Source organism: Lynx canadensis, chromosome C1, assembly GCF_007474595.2.
Source record: "Lynx canadensis isolate LIC74 chromosome C1, mLynCan4.pri.v2, whole genome shotgun sequence".
Taxonomy (NCBI): domain Eukaryota; kingdom Metazoa; phylum Chordata; class Mammalia; order Carnivora; family Felidae; genus Lynx; species Lynx canadensis.
In genome coordinates, this window is record NC_044310.1 from 118,186,727 (window position 1) to 118,210,412 (window position 23,686).

The 23,686-nt window shown below is 52.1% G+C and overlaps 1 protein-coding gene and 1 long non-coding RNA gene across 3 annotated transcripts in view; one reads left to right on the forward strand and one right to left on the reverse strand.

The window, feature by feature from the left end:
- Positions 1–23,686, forward strand: part of SCTR (secretin receptor) — a 78,914-nt gene that overhangs the window by 31,689 nt on the left and 23,539 nt on the right. Inside the window, exons 3-5 of the mRNA XM_030323701.1 lie at positions 8,710–8,817; positions 15,283–15,386; positions 23,007–23,104. Of these exons, the coding sequence (XP_030179561.1) occupies positions 8,710–8,817; positions 15,283–15,386; positions 23,007–23,104 (310 nt within the window). The remainder of the gene's footprint in view (positions 1–8,709; positions 8,818–15,282; positions 15,387–23,006; positions 23,105–23,686) is intronic.
- Positions 10,347–11,711, reverse strand: LOC115521194. Of its 2 annotated transcripts, none has more exons than XR_003970986.1 (3): positions 11,476–11,711; positions 10,740–10,799; positions 10,347–10,577 (listed from the first exon to the last, which is right to left on the reverse strand). It is a non-coding gene; the product is annotated as an uncharacterized LOC115521194 (long non-coding RNA). The 2 variants fall into 2 exon arrangements; XR_003970987.2 differs by having other exon boundaries at positions 11,165–11,711.

The following is a 23,686-nucleotide window of genomic DNA, read 5'->3' on the forward strand; positions in this document are numbered from 1 at the left end:
TCCAGGTCCGAGAAAGCTCACTAGGGACTCCTGCCCTCGTTCCGCCTCTAACTCCCTGGGGAGACGTGGGTGAGGCCCTGAATACACCTTGTCTGGACCTCACTCGCCTCATGTGAGAAAAAGGCTGCGTCGGATTTGCAGTATTTGAGACTGTTTGGCAAGGCCTGGCCGGTGAGTGAGAAGGTGGCCAGGATCCTCCCCCCCCAGCCCCCTCCCCACCACCGCCATCACCTCCAGTGTAAGGAATCTGTGGCTTGGCAAGCCTGGTTTAAGAGCCCTCGAGGCCGAGGATGTCTGAGCACTTGGCCTGCGGGAAAGTCTTCAGGCCTGCTCTGCTGAGAGACTGAGAACGCGGGGTCACTCATCTCCGTTTGGAACGAATGTGTGGCCAAGGGGGAAGAACTCCCTCAAAGACGGAGGGAGAGGAAGATAGAAACAGCAAAGGGGGGGGGCGAGCCGTCGGGCGTGGGTGTCCGTGTCAGAAACACGCAGGCACAGGGCCTACACGCTGGCCCAGCCCTGCTCTGAAGACTGTCCACGTCCCCACCAGGCCACCCAGGCCCACAGGCCCACGGGAACTCCGTCCCTTGGCGCCCGAAGCAGGAGAGGCTGGTGGACTCTCTGTTGGGGGCACAGGGTTAATGGTTAAGCTGCCCAGTCCTCCCTGGAGAGGAGGTTAATGTTTGATCGCCAGACGAGTCGCAGGAAATGCCACTCACGGAGTTGTCAGTGAGCCCGGCACACTTATCACAAATAAAAAATTAACTCTTCAGCTATTCCGGGTTAGGTGGCCAAGGCCTTCCCAGCATTTTGTGGGAACGTTTCAGGGTCACCCTAATAGCTGCATGGACTGCTCTACTGGGCTATTTATTGCTCTGTTTACAGAAGCTGATACCTCCTCAGAGTTGGCTGGTGGAAGAGCTTTGGCTCTTCACAGGGAAGAATGTTCCAGAGAGTCAGTGTGGTGGCAGGAAAGGTGTGGGCTTGGCAATCAGAAAGACCTGGGCATGTGCATTCCTCTGTCACTTAGGGGCTGGGTGACCTTGAGCAAGACACTAATCCTCTCTGGGCCTTAGTGTCCTCGCCTTCAGAGTGGGTCATTCCCTTTTTCCCAGCTTGCCTCTGCTAGCTGGTTGTCCAATCCTGAAGAACATGGGCAGGAGGCAACAGGCTGACTTCTTTTCGAGGGGTGGGGTGGGAGGGGCCACTGGGGGTAAGGGGGCAATGAGGCGAAATTCACAGAAGAACTTAACCATCATACAGTGAGCAATTCCATGGCATTCGGTACATTCACAAAGCTGTGCAGCCAGCCCCCCTCTAGTTCCAAAATGTTTTCATCGCCCCCAACTAACACCTCATGACCTGTAAGTCAGTCCTCACTGCCCCCCTCCCCTGCCCCTGGCAACCACCAATCTGCTTTCTGTCTCTATGGATTTGCTGACCCTGGATTTCTAAATGGAATCATACAGTATGTGACCTTTTGTGTCTGCCTTCTTCCAAGTTCACTCACACTATAGCATGTATCAGTGTCTTACACATGCTGGCTTTTAATGCGATTTTCTCTCACAAGCATTCCTGGCTCCTGATGGCTTTCCACAGCCAAACACCCACCCTGCCCGCAGCTCACCTCCCCCCATTCTTTCCTTGGCACAATGATCTTGGCTCATTTTTCAGAAACAAGCATATGTTTGTGTAACATTTCAGTCTTTTTATTTTTATTATTATTTTTAAAAAATTTTTTAACCTGTACTGTAACCACCATTATTGACCCCATTTTACAGATGAGGAAATTGAGGGTTTGAGAGCCTCGGGATCACCCGGATCTGAAACAGGACTCTCAGCCCAAATCTTTGACTCTAAATCCTGAAGATTTTCTAGTTTGCATTCCAGACTGAGCTGTGAATGAGTAATGTCCTCACCCTCCCAAGAAGGGATTTAGAAATCAGTGGGGGTGCCTGGGTGGCTCACACGGTTAAGCGGTTAAGCGTCTAACTTTGGCTCAGGTCATGATCTCGTGGTTCGTGAGTTCGAGCCCCGCAGCAGGCTCTGCCTGACAGTGCAAAGCCTGCTTGGGATTTTCTCTTTCTCCTTCTTTCTCTGCCCCTCTCCAACTTGCGGGCACACGCTCGCTCTCTCTCAAAAACAATAAATGACTAAACTTTAAAAAAAAAAAAAAAAAAAAGAGGGTCTCCTGGGTGGCTCAGTTGGCTGAACTCAGGTCATAATTTCCTGGTTTGTGGGTTCCAGCCCTGCATCAGGCTTGATGCTGTTGGCACGGAGCCTGTTTTGGATCCTCTGTCCCCTCTCTCTGCCTGTCCTTCACTTGTGCCCTCTCTCTCAAAAACAAATAGACATTAAAAAAAAATTAGAAATTAGAAACAAAAAAGACAGACTGTTGACGCCAATTAATCTTTAATTAGTGTGAGAAGTGGCTTGAAAAGAAGAGCTTTCAGCCAGGGGAGGGGGATTTTGTGAGGCAGGGTACAGTTTGCACAGTGCCTGGGAGGGAAAGGGCTCAGCATACAGTGCTCAGAAGCTCGTCTCCAGCTGGCCTCCTGGAGGGGGACCAGGAAATCAGCCTTCGGCTTCAGGCTCGAAGCTGAAGTGCAGCCTCCATGCAACGTCTGAAGCATATCCCCGTCGGCTAATTCCGTGCCTCTGTCTGCTTGAATACTTTTAGTGGTGGGAAACTCACTACTCCCAACACAGTTTATCCCGTGGAACAGCTTGTGCTTCGTGGTTTAAAGAGAACCACTGCCCCCTCCCCCCGACTATCTAGCTGCTCCTCCTGTGCTGTGCTTTGAAATGCCCTTGCCACCTGGGACTTCAGCCCCTCTGACCCCATCCTGACCACTTCTGTGTGTGGTCCAGCCATCGCCAGGAGGGCAACACCTTTCATGACCTAAGTACTATAGATCAGCTAGTTAGCAAAGCCAGGGAAACCTCACCGAGTTGCCCCTTGGATGGCCTAGGGATGAGGCCAGGGTAGCTAAGAAAGGCAAAAGGAGACAGGAGGAAGCCTGAACCACCAAGGGCTCTTGGGGAGGAGAGAGGGTGAATGGTGGGAAGCAGGGTCTGGAGGCACCTGGGAGATGAATATGGCAGCTGTAGGTGGAAAGAGTTAACCCTGCACAAGCAGACGCCAGGGGACGACCAGAAGGGCAAGGTGAGGGGGACCTTGGATTCCGTTTTGACCTCCATTAGCCTGCACAGAGAGCAGCCGGGGGCAGGGCATGGAGGGACGGCAGACCCACTGCCCGAGTCAGCATGGCCCCGGGGCGGCCTGGCTTGATCCTGGCCCTGTGGCCCCACAACCGGACACGTGGCTCCCGAAAGGCTCCCAGGTTATCATCAGGCCATCTGAGCTCATTTATAAATAAATCGAGGACTGGAAGATTGATGCTCCTGTCTGGTGGGACACAGGGCAGATGGGCAGTTCGCAGAGGGCCAGGCTGTGTTCCAGGCACCGGGCCGGGTGGGGGTTTAGACATGCCACAGGCTGTCCTGCCCTCTCCAGTCACCTGGGCCTGTATTCTAGCCCCCTCCCCATCGCCAGACCTGCCTCTGGGGCCACTCTCCTATGGGGGCAGGGGGTGGGGGAGGACGGCGGGACCAGGATGGCAGGACAGAGGGAGCTCTGGGCCTGGCGAGGTGCTGGGGGCTTCACAAGAGTAAAGGAGACCAATCTCTGTCTGTCAGCTCCAGTGGGCAAAATAGAATTTCCTCAGTTTCGTAAGTTTAATTCTGACTCCATTCTCCTGGGGTGGAGAAACCTCAGCCTTGATATTTTCTGGATCTTCCTCAACTTGCCCAGGGTTTCAGAGATTCACACGGTGCTGGGATACCTGGGGGAGCCCGTGTGGTCTTGAGCTCTACGGAGTGGTGGCTGACAGACCTCTGTGTTTCGTGGGGAGGCATGGGAGCCGCGAGGCTGTCTGTGGTCCTGCTCTAGACATGTCCCCACAGCCATTTATCCTGTGGGCTATCCCACCATCCGGGCCTGGTGGGCAGCGGGGTACCCCTGCCTCTTTCTGGAACCTTATCTGTCCTGCTCATCACTTGCCCTGCTTACCTCCCAAGTCTGAGGGAGGTCTCGCTCCTTTTTTGTTTTCTCAAGCATTTTGTTTACACCAGAATTCTTGTCCACCTCCTCCTGCTCCCCGCCCCCTATACCGCAGGGCCTTTGAAACCCCAAGCTAGGAAGATTATAAGTTTTCCTGACCACCTCTGAGAATGTGAACCAGTAGTCTGAGGAGGAGGGACCAAAAAAGGCGGGGAGAAAAACCAGAATGGAGATGAATACATCAGAAAATATTCTCCTGCACACAAATCATTTAATCCACACCAAAATCCCCGGGTATGTTACTATGCCCATTTTATAGATGAGGAAACTGAGGCCCGCAGAGGTAACTGGCATGCCCAAGGTAGATTTGGGTCCAAAGCTAGCTCTGTCTCCACCACACCACCACTTCAACTCAGGATCCTGTGCTCTCCTCTGGGGCCATGGCTCAGCAGGTGCCCCCTGCTCCCGCAAATGACACTTGTGGCCCAACATTGTTTTTTCTTGTCTCCCCACTTGAGCTTCCCCAACCTTCCACCCCATCCCTCCAGCCGGGCAGTCAGTGGTGACAGTGACCAATCAGAGATGGTGGAGGGCTGCGAGGTTTGCCCGTCACCTGCCCCGGGCCCTGCTGGGGCATTTGAGCCCTGCCTTTCCAGAGGCAGTGAGCCTTGCCTACTGGCTCAGTAACATGAGCCGCCATTTACCAAGCTCCACCAATCTTTTTTATCTCATTGGACGGCCCCTCTCCTCCAACTCAGGAAGCAAGCGCTGGGGCTCAAGATTTAAAACTACCCAGGCTTTGTCCCTTCCCCACCAGTACTCCAGAAGGAACCTAGTGCCAAGACACCCTCCTTCCCTCCCATCCATGCTCCACCTGTGCAGGCCTCCCCGCCCCCACCTCAGAGCAGGAGACTGGTGGGAAGTGGGATGTGAGGCCCTCCACTCACACCCTGGAACAGTGCAAGCAAGGAAGGTCCCTGCCAGCAGTCAGGAGGCCACACAGAACCACCCTGCTTGCCTGGCCACAGTCCCTGAGCCCAGCTGCAGCCATGCACAACCTGTACTGGTTTCCTTCATCCTTTCTCTTTAAATCGATTGACTTTTTTTTTCCCAGCATGCTGTACATTAGATCTTAGACTTACTCATCCTTCATATGAGGCTTTGTGCCCTTTGACTAACCTCTCCCCGTTTTTCCAACCTCAGCCCCCAATGACCATTCTACTTTCTGCTTCTGTGAGCTCGAATCGTGCAGACTCCACATGAGGGAGGTCACGCGGCACGTATCCGTCTGTGTCTGGCTTAGTTTATTCAGCATAGTGTCCTCCAAATTCATCCATGTTGTCACAACGTGGATGTCTTTTTTTTTTCTTATTTTTTTTAAAAACTTTTTTTTTTAACATTTATTTATTTTTGAAAGACAGACAGAGCCAGAGCGCAAACGGGGGAGGGCCAGAGAGAGAGGGAGACACAGAATCTGAAGCAGGTTCCAGGCTCCGAGCTGTCAGCCCAGAGCCCGACGCGGGGCTCGAACTCACAGACTGCGAGATCATGACCTGAGCTGACGTCGTCGGCCGCCTGACCGACTGAGCCACCCAGGCGCCCCTGATTTCTTTCTTTTTTAAGGCTGAATAACATCTCACTGTAATTTTCCTTATCCATTCATCATGTGATGGACACCTAGGTTGTTTCCACACAGTGGCTATTGTAAATAGTGAAACATGAATAGTAAAACGTGGGTCAGATATCTCTTTGGGATCCTGATTTCATTCCCTTTGGCTGTATACCCAGAAGTGGGATTGCAAGATCAATGGTAGTCCTACCTTTATTTTTTGAGGAACCTCCATACTGTTTTCCAATGGTGGCCGTACCAGTTTACGTTCCTGCCAACAGTGTGCGAGGCCTGCCTTTTCTTTCAATTGACTGTTATTTTTTAACTTAGCCCCATCCTAAACAATGATAGCTGTAAAATCACTTTTTAACACATGTTAAATTCTTTCTAAAAAAAAAAAAAAATGTGGAGCTATGGAAATGAAAAGCATCCGACCATGCACCAGCTAAAAGAACGTGCCAGCGAGGATGTGCTTCCTGCACTGGGAGCACTGGGTCTGTCCCCAGACGGCGAGGCTGAAGCTGGGAGAGAGTGTGGCCGTGTCACAGCTGTGTCACAGTGCTCCAGACACGAGCAATGCAACGGGAAAGTAGCATCAGGTCTGCTGCCACCGAGGGTCAGGTGGGAGGGTGGGATCCCAGCTCCACCAGTGGCAGCTCTGTCCCCCCACACATGTCCCTTTGCCTCTTGGAGCTTGCGTCCCACGTCTCTATCATCCCTGCTGTGGGGCAGCGACGTTACCCAATCCCTACGGGGTGCACGATGTCTGAAACGTGCCCGGTGCCAGCCTGGCTGGCCCCTTCCCCAGCCTTTTCGCTCTGCAGGGTTGATATGAAGGGCGTGACAGTGACCCAGCTGTCAGGGGGACCCCAGGCACCCTCAGGGGAGCCGGCTCCCACCTTACCACCAGTCACTCCCCCGCCGCCTTCTGCCAGCACCAGGGCAGTGTCCCTGTGGGCCCTGCGCAGCATGACCCGGGGCAGGACGCCTGCCAGGTGACCTGGCTCCCTCCCCATCTGTCTGGCCAGCTGCACATGGGTTGTCCAGCTTCATGGGCAGGAGGTGTGGGCCGATGCTCTGGCTGACCTGGCCGGCTCCAGCCCTGAATCCATTTCTCCCAAAGTGAGGAAAGAGGCCCCTGGATTTTTCCACAGCTGGGAAGTGCACCAACTGCTTCCACTACAAGAGATGTGGCTCATTATAAATGAGGCATCCTGCTGCCGCGGAGAGTTCTGGGTCAGCCTCACCCCCCAGACTCCAGATGCCGGAAAAAGTCAGAGTAGACAGACACAGTGGGACATCTGTTACGGGCCTTCCCAGCACCGTGTTGCCGTCCCAGGGGCATCTGGGGAGGCCCGAGTCATGGGGTGGGGGTGGGAGCGAGTGGGGGGAGGGGCGAGCAGCGCCCACAGCTGGAATCTGGACAACTAGCTGCCTAGATGGCCGTAGAACCCTGCTTGGGTGCTTTGGGTGGGGGGCTCAGATGGAGAGCTCCAGCGGCTCTTTCAGGGCTCGCTGTGAGAGTCAGGGTGAAGGTTCAGGGACATCCAAGGGGCTGCTCATCTCCCACATTCCTTGAATGACACAGACCCTGGTCCTCAGTCTCCACATGCTTCCACTGTCCTGCACAAGCCCCGTCCGAGCCCTGCCTCTGTGTCCACGCGCTCTCTCATTCTGCACCAGCTCCCTTGCCCAGGGCCACAGCTGTCTGTCACTTCAGGGGCTTCTCTGCCTCCAGAGCCCCTAGCCAGGCATCCTGACCTCAGGCCTGGCCTCCTGGGGGCAGGGCTCCCACTTCCTCTCTCCCTCTAATCCCTCTGGGGGCTGACCCTCCTGCAAGAGAAGAGCCCCATCCGCCCTCAGCCCAGCTCTCCGCATCCTCCCTCTTTCCCTCCTGTCCCAGCCTCACACCCTGCCTCCCCCGACTCCTGGCCTCTCTCCAGCTTCCCTAGCCTGGCTCCATGAGCCTGGCTTCCACCAGGAAGCTGGGGTTGGTGCCCGAGGAGACAGGGCAGGTGGGCAGAGCCTGTGAGGTGGCACCGAGCAGTGTGACTGGAACAGCCACTTCCCGGCCCCTGCATTTCTGGGCTGTGTGACTCCAGGAACCTTCTTCTTTTCACTGCTTATTGCTTCATTTATAAAACCAGGACAGGGCAGGTGCCTTGGAGCACACTGTGGGTGCTTCCTGTGTGTGAAGCACGCGGTGACTGCCTCCCACTAGCACCAAACCAGAGCTGGTAGGCAGAGGACCGGAAGGCCAGGACATTAACATGGAATTTAGAAGTCAGTGCCCAGATAAAAGCCTGCTTCCAAGGGATGCACGCCAGGGAACGGTGCGGGAGCTGGTTTTAACACAGTATTATGCCTGGCCCCCTCCCAATACCGATGAAATCAGGATCCCTGGGTGTAGGGCCCCATCTGTATGTCTTTAAAACTCTGCAGACGGTTCTACCGTGCAGCCAGGATGGAGGCCCGTGGCTGTCGAGTCCTTTAATGCAAACTGAGGCCAAGAGGTATTTCGTCTTCCACTCTAGAGAAATCCACACCAACCCTTAGGAGGCTTATGTAAGATAATGGGTGTTCCTTCCTGCCTTCATGCCTTCAACATGAGCACTTACGGCAGAGTCAAAGATTAAAGATTAAAAGCATGTTAGGGGTGCCTGGGTCGCTCAGTCAGTTAAGCGTCCGACTTTGGCTCAGGTCATGATCTTGCAGCTTGTGAGTTCGAGCCCCGCATTGGGCTCTGTGCTGACAGCTCAGAGCCTGGAGCCTGCTTCAGATTCTGTGCCTCCCTCTCTCTCTCTGCCCCTCCCCTGCTTGCACTCTGTCTGTCTCTCTCTCTCTCTTTCTCAAAAATAAGTAAACATTAAAAAAATAAAATAAAAGCACATTACATACCATTGGTTCCTGATGTCAAGGGGTCAGGACCTGATGGGAACTCCTGGCGGGCAGGGGGGTTGGGGACGGCGACAAGGTGGTGGAGAAGGCCCTTGGCCCCCGCTCCATCCCTGACTAATGCTACTGTTTCTCTTCACAGGTTGCGAGGGGCTGTGGGACAACATGAGCTGTTGGCCCTCCTCTGCCCTGGGACAGACTGTGGAAGTGGGGTGCCCACAATTCCTTCGGATGCTCACAGGCAGAAACGGTAAAAGCTCTCAGCCAGAGGGTCTTGGCTGCGAGACAGTGGGTGGCCCTCTGGGTAGGGCCTTGGCCCGGAGGCCACAGAAACTCTAGGGACAAGCAGTGACTGGAATGGTGACAGGTGGTCTTTGTTGGGAATCGGAGGCCTTGCTGGGGGTGTGGGGCAGGTTCCACTCGTGGGGTCCCAAGGAAGGGGGCCAGGAAGCATTGTATCAGAAAGTGATGAAGGAGACTGGGTTTGCTTCTCTCTGTCCCACACCTGCATTTATGGGCTACCCCACTCCCTTTGACGTTTCTGTCCCCTAAGCAACCAGACCCCTTGTTCTGGCTCCTGGATCTGGGTCCCACCCTGGCACAACCCAACTTTCCAGAAATTTACTTCCTATGTGTCCATTCTGTCGGGCCCTGCTGATAAACCACACCCTCCCTGAAAGCCCCTGGCCTCCTGGGTGATTTCTTGGCGAGGAAAATTGCAGTTTACAAGGATTTTCTTAATTTGAGGCAGAGAAGTACGTAGGCTGTTTCAGACAGGGGATATTCAGGGACTAACATTAGCTGAAGCTCCCCTACGTGCCAGGCATTTTTAAACACATGGGCTCATGCAATCATTACAGCACCCCTACAAGTCACAGACCTTTCTCCTCCACGTGACCCAGTAGAGTGGAGATAACAGGGACAAATAGGGGCTCAGCAGTTTGCTTAAGGTTCACAGCTAGAAGACAGCGAAACTAGGATTCAAACCCAGATTTCTCAGACTTCAAAACTATGCCCTGTCCTCAAGGGCATGGTCAAGGTGGGACTCTGGCCCCGTGGTGGGGGTGATGCTGGGTGGAGGCAAGGTCGCTTCATGGCCTTTGGCCCCTGGCCTCAATGAGGTCATTTAAAGTCTAAAGCCTGACCCAGCCCTGCTGCCCTTCTCCCTTCACCGGTTTGCAGCGAGAAAAGCTGGCCAATGAGGCCCTTAACAAGAAGGAACCAACAAAGATGATTTCACAAAAAAACCCACCAGCATCCCAAAGCTAGGGATGGAAACCAAGACCGGGTGGTGTGGGAGAGGAGTGTGAATTCCTCAGTCTGTAATTCTCTAGTACGCATGTGTGCACACATGCGTGCACGCACGCACACACACACACACACAAATTTGGGGAGCACACTGTGGTAGCTGGCTGTCCCTCTCAGCCTCATTGGTACCCAACATACAGGAAGTGTAGGGGGACCAGGGAGACAGGTTTGAGTCCCCTTCTCTGCTTACTGCTTGGATGCCAGCTGCAGACACAGACAGATCTCCCAAATCTCAAAGCCTTCGTTCACACAGTGCCTTCCCCACCTAAAGTCCAAAACGGGTGCTTCTAAAAATATTTTTTTTTACATTTATTCATTTTTGAGAGACAGAGAGAGAAAGAGAGAGAGAGCACGAGCGGGGGAGGGGCAGAGACAGAGGGAGACACAGATTCCGAAGCAGGCTCCAGGCTCCGAGCTGTCAGCACAGAGCCCGACGCAGGGCTTGAAATCACAAACCGCGAGATCATGACCCGAGCCGAAGTCGGACGTTCAACCGGCTGAGCCACCCAGGAGCCCCCAAAACGGGTGGTTCTGATTAGCAGGAGGCCTGAACGTGACCCCGCTTCTGCCCACATTGCCTCTGCCAGAGCTAAGTCATGTGGTGACATTTAACTGCAAGAGACGTGGGAAAGTGTGGTCCTGCCAGGTATCAGTCTCTGCCTCAGAGCCCAGGCTACTCATTCTCGGCCTCATTTTTCTCACCTGTAAAATGGGGAGAATAAACAAGACAGGTCCCTAAGGCCGTGCTTGGAAATGAACTTTAAATACCTTCCTTTATCTTTTCTCTCCCTCTCTTCTCCCTTCTTGCCCTCCCGCCCATCCCCCCAAGTCCCCCCACCTGCACACACATGCTAGGAAACTTACCAACAGCTTGACCACTCCCAGCGTGACCCCTCCACATCTGTGTCTGGGACCCACAGAACTCTAGAAAGACCCATGAGGTTAATCCACACATGGCTGCCCCGGAGTAAACGCTGGTCAGGTGTAAGGCTAGGACCAGATCCTGGACTCCCTGCCCAGTGCTCCTCCCTCGCTGACCAAGTTCTCCTGTTGGAGGGACTAGAAGCTCTCCTCCTTTCCCAGCCTTCCCTTCACAGCCTTCCCAGAGCCGCGTTGCCTCTGCCTCCCCCAACACCACCGGTCCTACTTTCCCCCAGAGCGCCAGGCAGATCCGTGCTCATGGCCAAATCCTTCCCAGTCAATTGCTAGAAACCCTGCCTGCCTCATTAACTAGTAGCCCTCTCACTCCTCTTTCAGGCTCCCCAGCCCTTTCATTGCTCGAGACCTACCAGAGTTCACCCAGGAGTGCAGTTCAGGTCTGCACGCTGTGGGGGAGGAAGCTGGGGTCCTACGCCTACCTCTGTTGCAGTTTCCTCTTGATGACACATGGTGTCGCTGTGGGGCTGCGGGACCCACCCGTCCGCCTGTCCACAGGGACCCTGCACCCCAAGCGTTACCCACACGTTGGAAGGCAATGTCATCTCCCCTCCCCCACCTCCCTACCGCGGGGCCACACCCAGCCCCAGGCCCAGGGCATCGGCCAGTCCAGGAGCACAGGTCGGGACCAGGCCAGCCTCAGTCACCAAGAACCATCTCTTACCTCCACCTTCACTCCTCATAGATTCCAGCACCCCGGTCTCCTCTCAGGAGGGAAGGCTCCCCTTAGGGATGTCCTACAGGATTCCAGGGCTCACCCACCCAACCCAGAGAGGAGCACCCGATGAGGACAGTCTGGTGTTTTGGTCCAACCCTTCCTTCTGAAGGAAGAAAATAATAATAATAAAGTAATTCTTTCTCAGGGCACCCACCACCTGGGCCCAGACAGGATGGTTGTCCGTGTGACTGGAGAAATGGCAGGCTGGACTCTGCCCCCAGATATTTTTCTGTGTGTGCCAAGGTCTAGAGTGTTCCCTCCAGGATGCATTCCTTTGATTCTTAATAGGACACTGGTCTTCCAGAGTGCCTCATTAAAAAACACACTTCCCGGGCAGGGTCAGACCTTGGCCTTTCTCTTCTATCTTGGGACTGGAGCCTTAAAGCAGTAGAGGTTCCTAACCTGATTAGGGTCCTGGAGCCTTTTGAGGATTGGATGAAACTTTGGACTGGCTTTTCCCCAAACTGCACATATGTATATGCACAAAAATCCTGACCGTGCCCTCAGGGGCCCTGGAGGTACACATTAGTCTGAAATGGGAATCACTGATCTTATCTATTGGGAATTAAACCCAGGGGAAGTGGGTGGGGTTGAAGGGACTCCAGAGAGAGGCTAACCCTTGTCTCTGCGTTTCTGCCAAGAGCCCCGTCAGTAAAGGGCACTGCCTTGTGAGCCACGCTGGGCGCCTGGCCTGGGTCACATTCAGCATCTGTCTTGGGAATCCCCCTGGGTCGGTGAGAAGGGCTCAACACAGGCGGCCCGGCTCAGCCTCTAGGCACACGCTGTCTGATAACCTGTTCTGGGCTCCAGGGAGTGGGTGTTCTCGTAGTTCAACTTCCCATCCAACCAGCCTAAATCTGACCACCATTCTCTCCTGTCTGACAACCTGTAGCTTCCTTGACTTAACTAGAAATCTTCCAGCCCCTACTAAATCCCGAGATTCCAAGCCCCACCGCTCCTGGTTTGTTTGCGAAAGGCCAAAAGGAAAAGGGAGCCATGCCTCGGTGTTTGCAGGTACTCAGCCTGGGCAATTCTGATATGCTGTCGTGCTTCCTGCCCCGTCCTGCAGAGGGGGTGGTTACTCCGCAGGGCACAGAGAAGTCATGCACCCAGGTGACCCCAAGATGACCAAGAGGCGATGCTGGGTTTCAGACTCAGATCTGGCTAGTTCGAAACCTGTGCTCCAGGTCTCGTGAGCCTTCCTTCATAGGCTGGGCATGCCCAGAGTCCAGAGGGCGTGGTCTCCTGGCGCTGGAAGCTGTCCCTGGGACTGCAGGGAGAGTGCCCAGGCGGGAGGGAGGCACAGTGAAGAGTCACGTCCTGGCTGGACCCTGTGGCCCAATTCCGGGCCTTGGTTTTCGTATCTGTAAAGGAAGCCAGCAGCGCCTTCCTCGCTGGGTGCTGTGAGGATTAGATGGGAATCTGTAAATTAGCATAGTGGCTGCTTCTAGAAATGCCAGCCATATTTCTCCAGCTCAGTGGAACCCATTTGACCCTGAACCCTGTGAGCCAGTGGTCCAGACCCTGAGGCCTGTCCGAGAGGAGCACGGGAGGCCCAAATGGGGTGGTTAAGGCGCCTCCAGAGGGTACCCATTAGAGCAGGTGGCGTGTGAGGGCTCCTATCTCCAGGGCTGTGACCAGCCCCCTGTCACACCCGCTGCAGCCGGACCCAGGGACCAGCACTCGGCTCTCCTGGGCATCCAGAGTAGAGGATGCAGCTGGGCTAGTCAGTCCATGGAGGGAAACTCCTCCTGGAGCTCCTTCTTGGACTGGCAGCTTCCCTTCCCCAGTCTTCGGGCTCCTGCTCTACAAGCTCCTTGTGGGCAGACCCCCCTGTTCTCTCACAGAGGAGCTTAGCCCGGGGCTGCTTCTTCTCCACTCAGCTGCTTGTCTAGGCATTCGGCCAACGCTGGATGAGCAGGGGCTCTGGGCCGGCACCGGGAGCCCTCGGGAGCTCATCGTCTGCTGGGCGAGGCAGGGAAGCACAATGAGCTCTGCGGGAGGACCGCAGTGATGCAGAGAAATGCGGAGCTGGCCTTGTCCTGGTTGCTGGACGACCAAGAAGGCCTTCCCTCCCGTGAGGAGCAGCTACCTGGAAGGTTTCCCTCGGTGCCGCTCTGGTGGTTTGCAGGTGTGGGGAGCAGGACGTGAAGTTAAATGTGAAACAGAACTTCCTTGGCGTGGAAGCAGCACCCGGAGCCTGAGTTCACTCTGGGAGTGGCCGGGTCCCTGCCAACCACGCCAGATTCTTGGGGGATCCAGCCTTTAGATGGTGGCAGGACCCCGGATCAGGATACGCAGGAGAAGGAAAGGGGATCGGCACAAAGTGTGTGGCTAAGAGTAAGGGTGCCCGGATGGCTCAGTCAGTTTAAGCATCCAACTCTTGGTCTCAGTCCAGGTCATGATCTCACGGTTTCGTGGGTTCGAGCCCTGCATCGAGCCCCGCGCTGGCAGCGTAGAGCCTGCTTGGGATTCTCTGTCTCCCTCTCTCTCTGCCCCTCCCCCACTTGCACTGTCTCTGGCTCTCTCAAAATAAACTGGGAAAAAAAAAAAGAGTAAGGGTCTGAGATTCAGGGTTCAAATCCCACTTCCCTCACTTCCTCTGCTGTGATCTTAAGCACCTTATTTAACCACTGAGTGCCTCAGTTTCCCCAACTGTAAAATGGGCACAGTATTTACATGTTATGATATATTTTATTATAAAAGTAATTGCCAGGTTCATAGTCTCGTTAGGGTTAAATGAGCTGCTACCTGTCACAAGCTTAGGACAGTGCCTGGCACACAGTCGTCATCATCATGTGTAGTATTACTATAGTAGAGCACAGGACTTTGTAATTGAGCAAATACGCAATCATTAGGGAGTGAGATCAGTGGCTTTTTGGTTGGCGGGTGTATCATCGCTTGGGACTGCTGTCCTCGAGCACTACACTTGGCCCCTCGAGTCCTATGGGACATGACAATCCCTGAAAGAGAACTGGTGTCCTACCAGTTCAAAGCACGAGGACTTATTATTTATCTCCCTTGAACACCCAGGGGTGGGGGAACAGCCCCCTGTTTGGGGAAAACCCTCCAAAAGCCAGCAGTGGCTCCTCAGCCAGTGAGGGTAGAGGATGGCAAAGGGAGGTCCCTCCTGGAGCTCTGAGGGATGTTGGAGCTGAGATCAGAGCCGGAAGGGGAGGTGAGGGGTGCGGTGGGAGGGGACGGCCATGGGGTCTAAGAGAGCCCTGGAGTGAGGCTGGGCCTGAGGGCAGCAAGCTGGGCTGGGGAGCCGTGACCGGAAGTTCTGCAGGGGCCTGGGGTCTGGTGGAGGAGAGTCACTGGGGCCGTGGGGGACTGTGACCTGTGTGATAAGGTCCCCCTGTCTGTGAAACCCTGGGCCTGGCACAGAGGGACGGGCGGGCGGGTGAGGCGGTGAGGGCCCCGGGAGGAAGGCAGCAGTGCTTGGAGGCTGGACGGGGTACGTGTTCAGAGCTGGCATGGTTTGTAGATCGAGGCATCAGGGGTCAGCCGGTCTGCCCGTCTCTCTCACATGTACACACACATCTGTGTCTTTGCCCCTTCTGAGGCCACCTCCCTACATTCCTTTCCCACCACCTCTCCTTCCTGACTCTTACGTCTTCTTCAAGGATCAGCTGGGGCCGAGTGACAGGGCAGGGCCTGGCTGCCCCTAAGGTGTGGCAGAGGGGACCCAAGACACCAGGCCGTCTGCCTCCGGTCCCCACTGCTCACCTGCAGGATGCTTGGCTCCCACAGGCTCCGTGTTTCGAAACTGCACAGAGGACGGCTGGTCAGAAGCCTTCCCTAGGCCTGACCTGGCCTGTGGGGTTAATGTGAACGACTCATCCAACGAGAAGCGGGTAAGCCTGGGCGCCCCTCTTTCTCGGGCTGGGGGCCTGCAGGGTGAGAAGCCCCTGGGAGAGGACAGAGTGGAGCCAGCCCAGGGCCACGGCCAGGGGACCGGGAGCTGCTCCTGCCACCCACCCCCTCCCACTCATCAGCTGGGGTTCGTTGGGCCGGCCTCACTGCCCTAGTCTGTCAGTCTGGAGACGGTGCTCATGGAGACTGTGGCACAGTGTGAACCGCCCCACGCAGCCACGAGACTGAGGGTGATTTAGTCAGGAAACGAAAAGAGCGCCAACGTGGTGGCTAAGTGCCTGGAGCCAGGCTGGTGAGTCTAACCCTGACGGTGACCTTGGTGGGGGTGGGGGGGACTTAACTTCTCTGTGCCTCACTTTCTCCATCGGGGAAATGGGGCTAATAATGGTTCTGACCTCACAGACTGGTCAAGAGAACCAAATGAGGTCATCCAGGGAGGTGCTGAGAAGGGTGCCTGGTCATAGGAGGTGTTCAGTGAATGTTCGCTCTCAGGAGTCTCAGGCTCTGACGGGAAGAAGAGAGCCCAGCTGCTGCGGGGCAGGTCTGGTTTGAGAGAGGGTGCTGAGCTGTGGGCGGAGCTTCCTCGGGGGCTGCAGAGGCCTCCCAGAAGGTGTCCGTGAGTCTCAGAGAGCCCTTCTGTCCTCACTTTTCCTGCCTGATTTATACACATCCTCCAAGACTTCACTCCTGCCCGTCAACTCCAGAAAGCCCTTTCTCCCCACCCCCACCCCCAGGGAGGGCCCTCTTGATATGCTGAGTTGGTTCCACCGTTACCTACTACGTTACACGAAATCGTCTGCATGTGCCCATGTGCATCCGTTTCTCTCACCAAAATGCGAGCTCTTCAGAGGCATTAATTCACTTAACATTTATTAAGCACCTACTGTGAGCCAAGGATGGGTCTAGATGTGGGAATATGGCAGGGACATATCAGAATCTTATTCATTTGCAGGCCCCCAGTGCCCAGCACAATGCCTGGCGCCTACTAGGTGCCCAGTGAATGTTTAGCGTTGTACTGAACACCTACTATGTGCCGGCTTCCTGACACACAATCACACTAAGTCCTCAGAAGGATCCATTATTTTCTCCATTTTGCAGATGAGGACACTGAGGCTCAGAGGGGTTAAGGAACACACTCAGACAATAGTGGAGGCAGGAGTGAAACCGAATCAGTTCCAAAAAGAACCCGTGCTCCTTCCTCTAGCTTCTGCTGCCTCCCTGGAATGGTGCATGCCTCCCCTAGGAGATGCGCTTTTGCAGTTTCCATGGGTTAAACTCCCCAGTGGGAATACGGATGGGCAAGCACGTTTGTCCCTTGGAGAATGGGGTGGGGTCACGTTAGAGAAGCGTGGGGGGCAAAGGGCAGAGTGAAGGGAGAAAGGCTGAGGTTGGAAGACAGACCGTGCCCGCTTCTGAAGTTTTTCTAAGACTCCTCTCTCTAGCCAGTCAGTCCTCTGTATGAAAGACACTGAATGGGGGACCAAGTTGGAGCCTCAAGTTTCTTCCCTCCAAGGGAAGAACTTGTTATCCAGTTGGGGGAGTCACATGAAGTCTTCAGATCTGGCCAGAGTGGGGTAATTTAATAACGAGACCCAACAAAGATTGATCAGTGGGTACAGATGGTCTTGGGGGGGGGTGGGTGGGCTCTGATCCCTGCAGGTTACCATTTCCATCACTGACTTACATGAGGACAGGAAGTTTATGTGTATCACGTTGGTGAGATCCATAGAATGAAGAGGGAACATTCTTATGACGAGCGGCAGCATGGAAGTTCAAAGGAATGCTTTGGGCTGCAAGAAAGAAATTTCCAACTTGCCTAATAAACGAATGTGGCTCATGGAACTGGGCTGCAGAGAACAGCCTCCATGGCTCTTATAAAGTGGCACTAAGAAGCTGCCCAAGGACCGGGCTCTCTCCATTTCTCTCCCTGCTATCCTGATGGTTCCTTCCCCAGGCTGGCACCTCCCTCGATGTAAGATGACTGCCATTGGTGACGATAGCCACAGACTCCCCTGTGCCTGCTTGTCCAGGAGAAGGGATAGCCCGAGTTCCTATGGCTCCTTCCTGAGAGCAAGAAAGCTGCTTCTTCTTCTTCTTCTTCTTCTTCTTTTTTTTTGTTTAAAGTTAATTTATTTATTTTTGAGAGAGACAGAGAGAGTGCACAAGTGGGGGAGAGGCAGAGACAGAGGGGGACAGAGGATCCGAAGCAGGCTCTGGCGTGACAGCAGACAGCCTGACGCAGGGCTCGAACTTACGAACCATGAGATCATGACCTGAGCAGAAGTCAGACGCTTAAATGACTGAGCCACCCAGGCGCCCCAAGAAAGCTTCTTTACCAAACCCCAGCAAGCTGTCCTCACATCTCAGTGGCCCAGTGACTTGAGCCTGCCCACCCCTCGACCGACCCTGGCAGGGGGGTGGAATACAGGATAGGCCTAGGCCAGTGGTTCTCAAACCTTTTGGCCTTGGGATCCTTTTATACTCTTAAGAATTGTTGAGACCCCAGGGACCTCTTGTTTTTGTGAGTTATGTCTACTGAAACCACATTTGAGACTCTGTTGGCTTAGACTAATCAGCTGGGAAAGAACAAAGCCCAGGGCCTTAACCATGATATCCATCCAGGGTTGAAACTGTAACATCTCCAAACAAGGAACTAAGAGTTAACAAAGGTAAATGCAAAGTTTGGACTTAACTCAGAATATTAATTGGCCAAAAATAGTGGAAAGGAGACTTACCTTGGCTTCAGCTCACATAAAAAAATTAAAAAATTAAAAAAATTAAAATTCCCAAGATCGGAAGGGTTTCCAGACCAGCATGATTTCCTGGTGCCTAGATGTTGGTCCACACACTTTGCCTTTTATCCTGAGGTTTGAATCATCCTATTTCTTATTGTTGAAATGTCTTTTTTCTTTTAATCAAAGGGTGATGGAAATATACATTTGTTGGTTTCTTTTTTTTTTTTTAATTTCCTTACTTGGCACATAATACTCTATTCATTAACAAAAGTCAATAGCGGACTCAGATTAGCAGAAAGACCAGGTTTGCTTACCTGGAGCAGAGTTGGGCAAACTATAGCTCTTGAGCCAAATCCAGCCCACCGCCTGCTTTTGCCAGTAAAGTTTTATTGAAACATAGCTACGCCCATTTGCACTACAAGGGCAGAGTTAAGTAGTTGCAAGAGACCAAATGGCCCCCAAAGTCTAAAACGTTTATTATCTGTCCCTTTACAGAAAAAGGCTGCTGACCCCTGCTCTAAAGGATATAGAAGGAAAGTGGCCTAGTCAAGAAACCCAGCAGAGACAGGCAACTTGATCCAGGGCTTCTGGACCCGATGCCCTGTGAGGACTGGTGCACCGTTATAGATTATCGAGGGCTGGGGCACTCAGGTCATATCAAGCCCCCTAGGAGCAGGGCTTTTTCTGGGTCCGAACTTAAAGACATAACACAGGAATGAGTAGAGTTGGCTGGTATCCTGAGGGTCCCCCGGCAATAATGAACCCAGCCACAGGACAGTGCAGAGTAATCAGCCTGAACGCCCCATACTTGTCACCCCATGCCTCCTCACGCTGCCACAGACGGGCCCAAATCTGTTTCTGAACTGAGGGCTGCAAAACCAGGTGTCCTCAGGAGTGAGGCTCATGCCCTCTTGCATGCGGCTCATCCTGCCCGTGGCAAGATTATCGGCTGACAGCTGGGGCCTCTAATTTCTTGACATCTGACTGCTCTTTAATATCCCAAAGTCTAGGCACTATGGATCTAATGCAACCTACCACCCTCTTGGCTCTCTTTCTTGTCCCTGGGAGGTGGCTCCTGGCTTCTGGGACCGCCGTCACATTAGTGGGGAAGCTCAACGTCACATGACAGCCATCCCATCGAAGGCCACCTCTTGCTTTCAGAAAACTTTCGGGCACTCTGAGTCAGATTTCTTCTTGGTAACTTCGTCCCACTGGAGCTCACCGATTGGGTCTTACGCTTCTACCTGTCAATCATCCTAATCTTTCTCTTCCCTAAGTTTACTTGTTAGTTTCCTCAAGGCATAATGTACCCAGTGTTTTCCATGCCTTCTTCCCTTCTCCAGAAATGTTCCAGTTTGTTAATGTGCCTCTTAAAATAGCATGATGCCCAGAACTGGACGAAGCACTCCAAACGTTCCAACTTTGTCCACTGTCCCCACAGCACTTCATTACTGTAACTGAGAAGAGGCCTAATTTTTTTAGCAGCTATCTTATACCTCATAGTTCATACCATAATCTTGGACTGGTGACTCATGTTGAAGGGTGGATGATGGGGGTGGAGGGTGGAGGTGGGGAAAAATGAACATGCCCTGAGTGTCTTCTAAGTGCCAGGCATTGTCTAGATATTCTACCTGATACTTTATTTGTTCTTCCAATGAGCCTGCAAGGTAGATATTATCCCCATTTTACAATGAGGAAGCTGAGGCTCAGAGAAGTTAAGTAATTTGCCCAAGGTCACACAGCTGGTGAGTAACAGTCGTGGGTTTGGAAACCTTGTCTCTTGGCTCTGAAGCCTGTGTTCTTTCCCTACGGTACATTTCTTTTTTTTGTTTTATTGTTTATTTATTTTTGAGAGAGATACAGAGCATATGCAGGTAAGGGGCCGGGAGAGAGGGAGACACAGAATCTGAAACAGGCTCCAGGCTCTGAGCTGTCAGCACAGAGCCCGACGTGGGGCTCGAACTAACAGACCATGAGATCATGACCTGAGCCGAAGTCGGCCGCTTAACCGACTGAGCCACCCAGGCGCCCCTCCCTAGGGTACATTTCTTTTTTCTTTTTTTTTTTTTTTTTTAATTTTTTTTTTAACGTTTATTTATTTTTGAGACAGAGACAGAGCATGAATGGGGGAGGGGCAGAGAGAGAGAGGGAGACACAGAATCTGAAACAGGCTCCAGGCTCTGAGCTGTCAGCACAGAGCCCGACGCGGGGCTCAAACTCACGGACTGTGAGATCATGACCTGAGCCGAAGTCGGCCGCTCAACCGACTGAGCCACCCAGGCGCCCCATCCTAGGGTACATTTCTTAACACCATGGAGCTCGGGCCATTTGAACCTCAAGGTCATTTTCATATGAACAGCTGTCGGCAAGATTTCCCCAATACTATTCTTGTGCCTGTTATTTATTTATTTTTTTTAATTAATTACCCTCTTCTTCTGATTATACCATAGTACTTACCCACTGGAGAAAAATGAAAAGAGTAGAAAAAATACAAATAAAAATAACCACTCTAACCACAAACTTATCATCCAAAGTTAACCATTATTAACCTCTAACATCTTTTTACATCTTTTTTCAATCTTTTTAGAATCTTTTTTCCGTGCATGTTTGAAATTGAATCACATGAAATCATTTCAATCATTTGATCTATAAAAAAGGGCAATTTGATCTATAAAAAAGGGCAATTTCATGTAATGCGACCTAACACTTTTTTTAAACATATAGCAGGAATCACACTGTACATGTAAAATTTGTACTCTGCCTTTTCACTTAACATTACACTCTTAGCACATTCTGACCTCGTTTAAAACCCTTGGTAAGCTGCATTTCAATGGTGGAGTCACATTAAAATAATTTGATTTGAAATAATTTAGTTAATTGTTCTATTGTTGGACATTTGAGTCTTTTTCATCGCAAATTGTTCGGTGATAAACATCTTGATACATAAATATGCTTTTCCATTTGTGCTTACTTCTTAGAATTAATCCCCTTGGGGCGCCTGGGTGGCGCAGTCGGTTAAGCGTCCGACTTCAACCAGGTCACGATCTCGTGGTCCGTGAGTTCGAGCCCCGCGTCGGGCTCTGGGCTGATGGCTCAGAGCCTGGAGCCTGTTTCCGATTCTGTGTCTCCCTCTCTCTCTGCCCCTCCCCCGTTCATGCTCTGTCTCTCTCTGTCCCAAAAATAAATAAACGTTGAAAAAAAAAAAGAATTAAAAAAAAAAAAAAAGAATTAATCCCTAGTGGTAGAAGGGAGGTCAAAAAGAATGCATATGTCAAAGGTTCTCGATACATGCTGCTTTCCAGAGAGATTGAAGCAATTTTTGCTCCCACTACACCCTCACCTGCATAGAATATTATTACAATTAAGTATTTGTTAATTTGATTGGCAATAGACAGTACAGCATTGTTGGTTTAAATTTTTTTCTTGATTCTTTTTCAGATTGTCGTACAATTTATTTTTTTGAACCTAAAAGATGTAGGTCTTAAATTGATCTTTATGTGTCACATTCTTCCATCCCATTGAGATCTTTCTTTTCTGTTGTTGTTGTCTTGTTTAAGTTTATTTATTTATTTTGAAAGAGAGAGAGGGAGTAAGAAAGCGTGTGTGTGCACATGAGCGGGAGAAGGGCAGAGAGAGAGAGAGAGAGAGCGAGCGACAGAGAGGGAGAGAGAAAATCCCAAGCAGGCTCTGTGCTGACAGCATGGGGACTCAATCCTATGAACCATGAGATCATGGACTGAGCGGAAATCAAGAATTGGACACTCAACCAACTTGAGCCACCCAGGCGCCCCTCCATTGAGATCTTTCTGAATCAAAGATGAGTCAGTAATGTGAAGGGGCTGTTGGCTACGTTAAGTAAGTGCCTGCTTGGCTGTGTTAGTGTAAGTGCAGTGTATGGGTCCGGGGAGGTGATGGTCCCACTCTACTCCTTCCTGGTCAGAGAATACACTAGATTTTTCCAGCTGTCCGTTCTGGGTGTCTTATTTAGGAAGGGCATTGACAAACTGGAGCATATTAATTGAGCAGAAGGATAAAGGACTGTGGAAAGATACAGAAGGCACAGGAAAAATGTAAGGCTGAAAATACATGTGAGAGATGAGAGGGTAGAAAAGCTGTATTAAGAAATGACAGACCTCTCTAAGATCTTTGCAACTCTTCCATAAGTCCAAAACTATTCTAAAATGAAAAGTTTATTTTAAAAAAATAATGACAGAGGGGCGCCTGGGTGGCTCAGTCAGTTAAGCTTCCGACTTGGGCTCAGGGCATGATCTCATGGTTCATGGGTTCGAGCCCACCGTGGGGCTCTGTGCTGACCGCTGAGAGCCTGGAGCCCCACTTTGGATTCTGTGTCTCCCTCTCTCCCTCTCTCTCTATGTCTCTGTCTCTGTCCCTCTCCACCTCACGCTCTGTCTCTCAAAGATAAATAAACCCTTTTAAAAACAATTAAAAAAATAATGACAGGTCTTAGGTACATGACAAATTCAGTTTATTTTAAGTGGCTCCAGAAGCAGACTTGGGACAAATAGCTGCAATTTAAAATAGGTTTTAGTCTCACATGAGAAAAAACTATCTAATATTCTGCCCTGTTGTATACCAGACGACTTCCTCAAAAGGCAGTGAGCCCTGAATCCTTGGAGGTATTCCAGCAAAGGCTTGAATTCGGGGTGGGGGTAAGGGGTCCTATACACGGGGTAGAAGTTTGAGTTGGCATCCGATGATCCCCAAGATCTTTACCGAAGCCGAGGTGTTCCGAGTCTGTGAACTGATGTCCGTGGAGTCGGATCAGCACAGCATTAAGAGCTGAAAGGTTCAAGCAGCCTGAGCAGGTGCACTCAGGCTGGGACTGATGCATGCCTCTCTCTGCAGCACGAGTACCTGCTGAAGCTGAAGGTCATGTACACCGTGGGCTATAGCTCCTCCCTGGTGATGCTCCTGGTTGCCCTCAGCGTCCTCTGTGCTTTCCGGTGAGAACACACTGCCAGCTCTGTCTCCCCAGCCTTCCGCAGACACAGATTTTGGGTCTTTTTCAGTTGCTCGGGCCAAGAGAAAGGAAGGTCTGGGTGGGCCACTTTGTTAGCCCTTGATCTAAATGTTACCTGTGGCAAAACATTGATGTTTCTGAGACCTCGTTCATTCTTTTATGCATTCAACATCGACTCGGTATATGTAACTAAGAACGTAACGCACAGTTGCTTTACATGTACTATTTCTGATTTTCACACAATGCTCTAAGGTAGGTATTATCACCCCCATTTTACAAGTATGTTAGCCAGACTCTTGGGTACAAGAAACAGAAATCCACCTTAAAACAGTTTAAGAAGGGGCGCCTGGGTGGCTCAGTTGGTTAAGCATCCGACTTCGGCTCAGGTCACGATCTCGCAGTTCATGAGTTCGAGCCCCGAGTCGGGCTCTGTGCTAACAGCTCAGAGCCTGGAGCCTGCTTCAGATTCTGTGTCTCCCTCTCTCTGTGCCCTCCCCCGTTCATGCTCTGTCTCTCCCTGTCTCAAAAATAAATAGACATTAAAAAAAAATTGAAAAAAAAAACA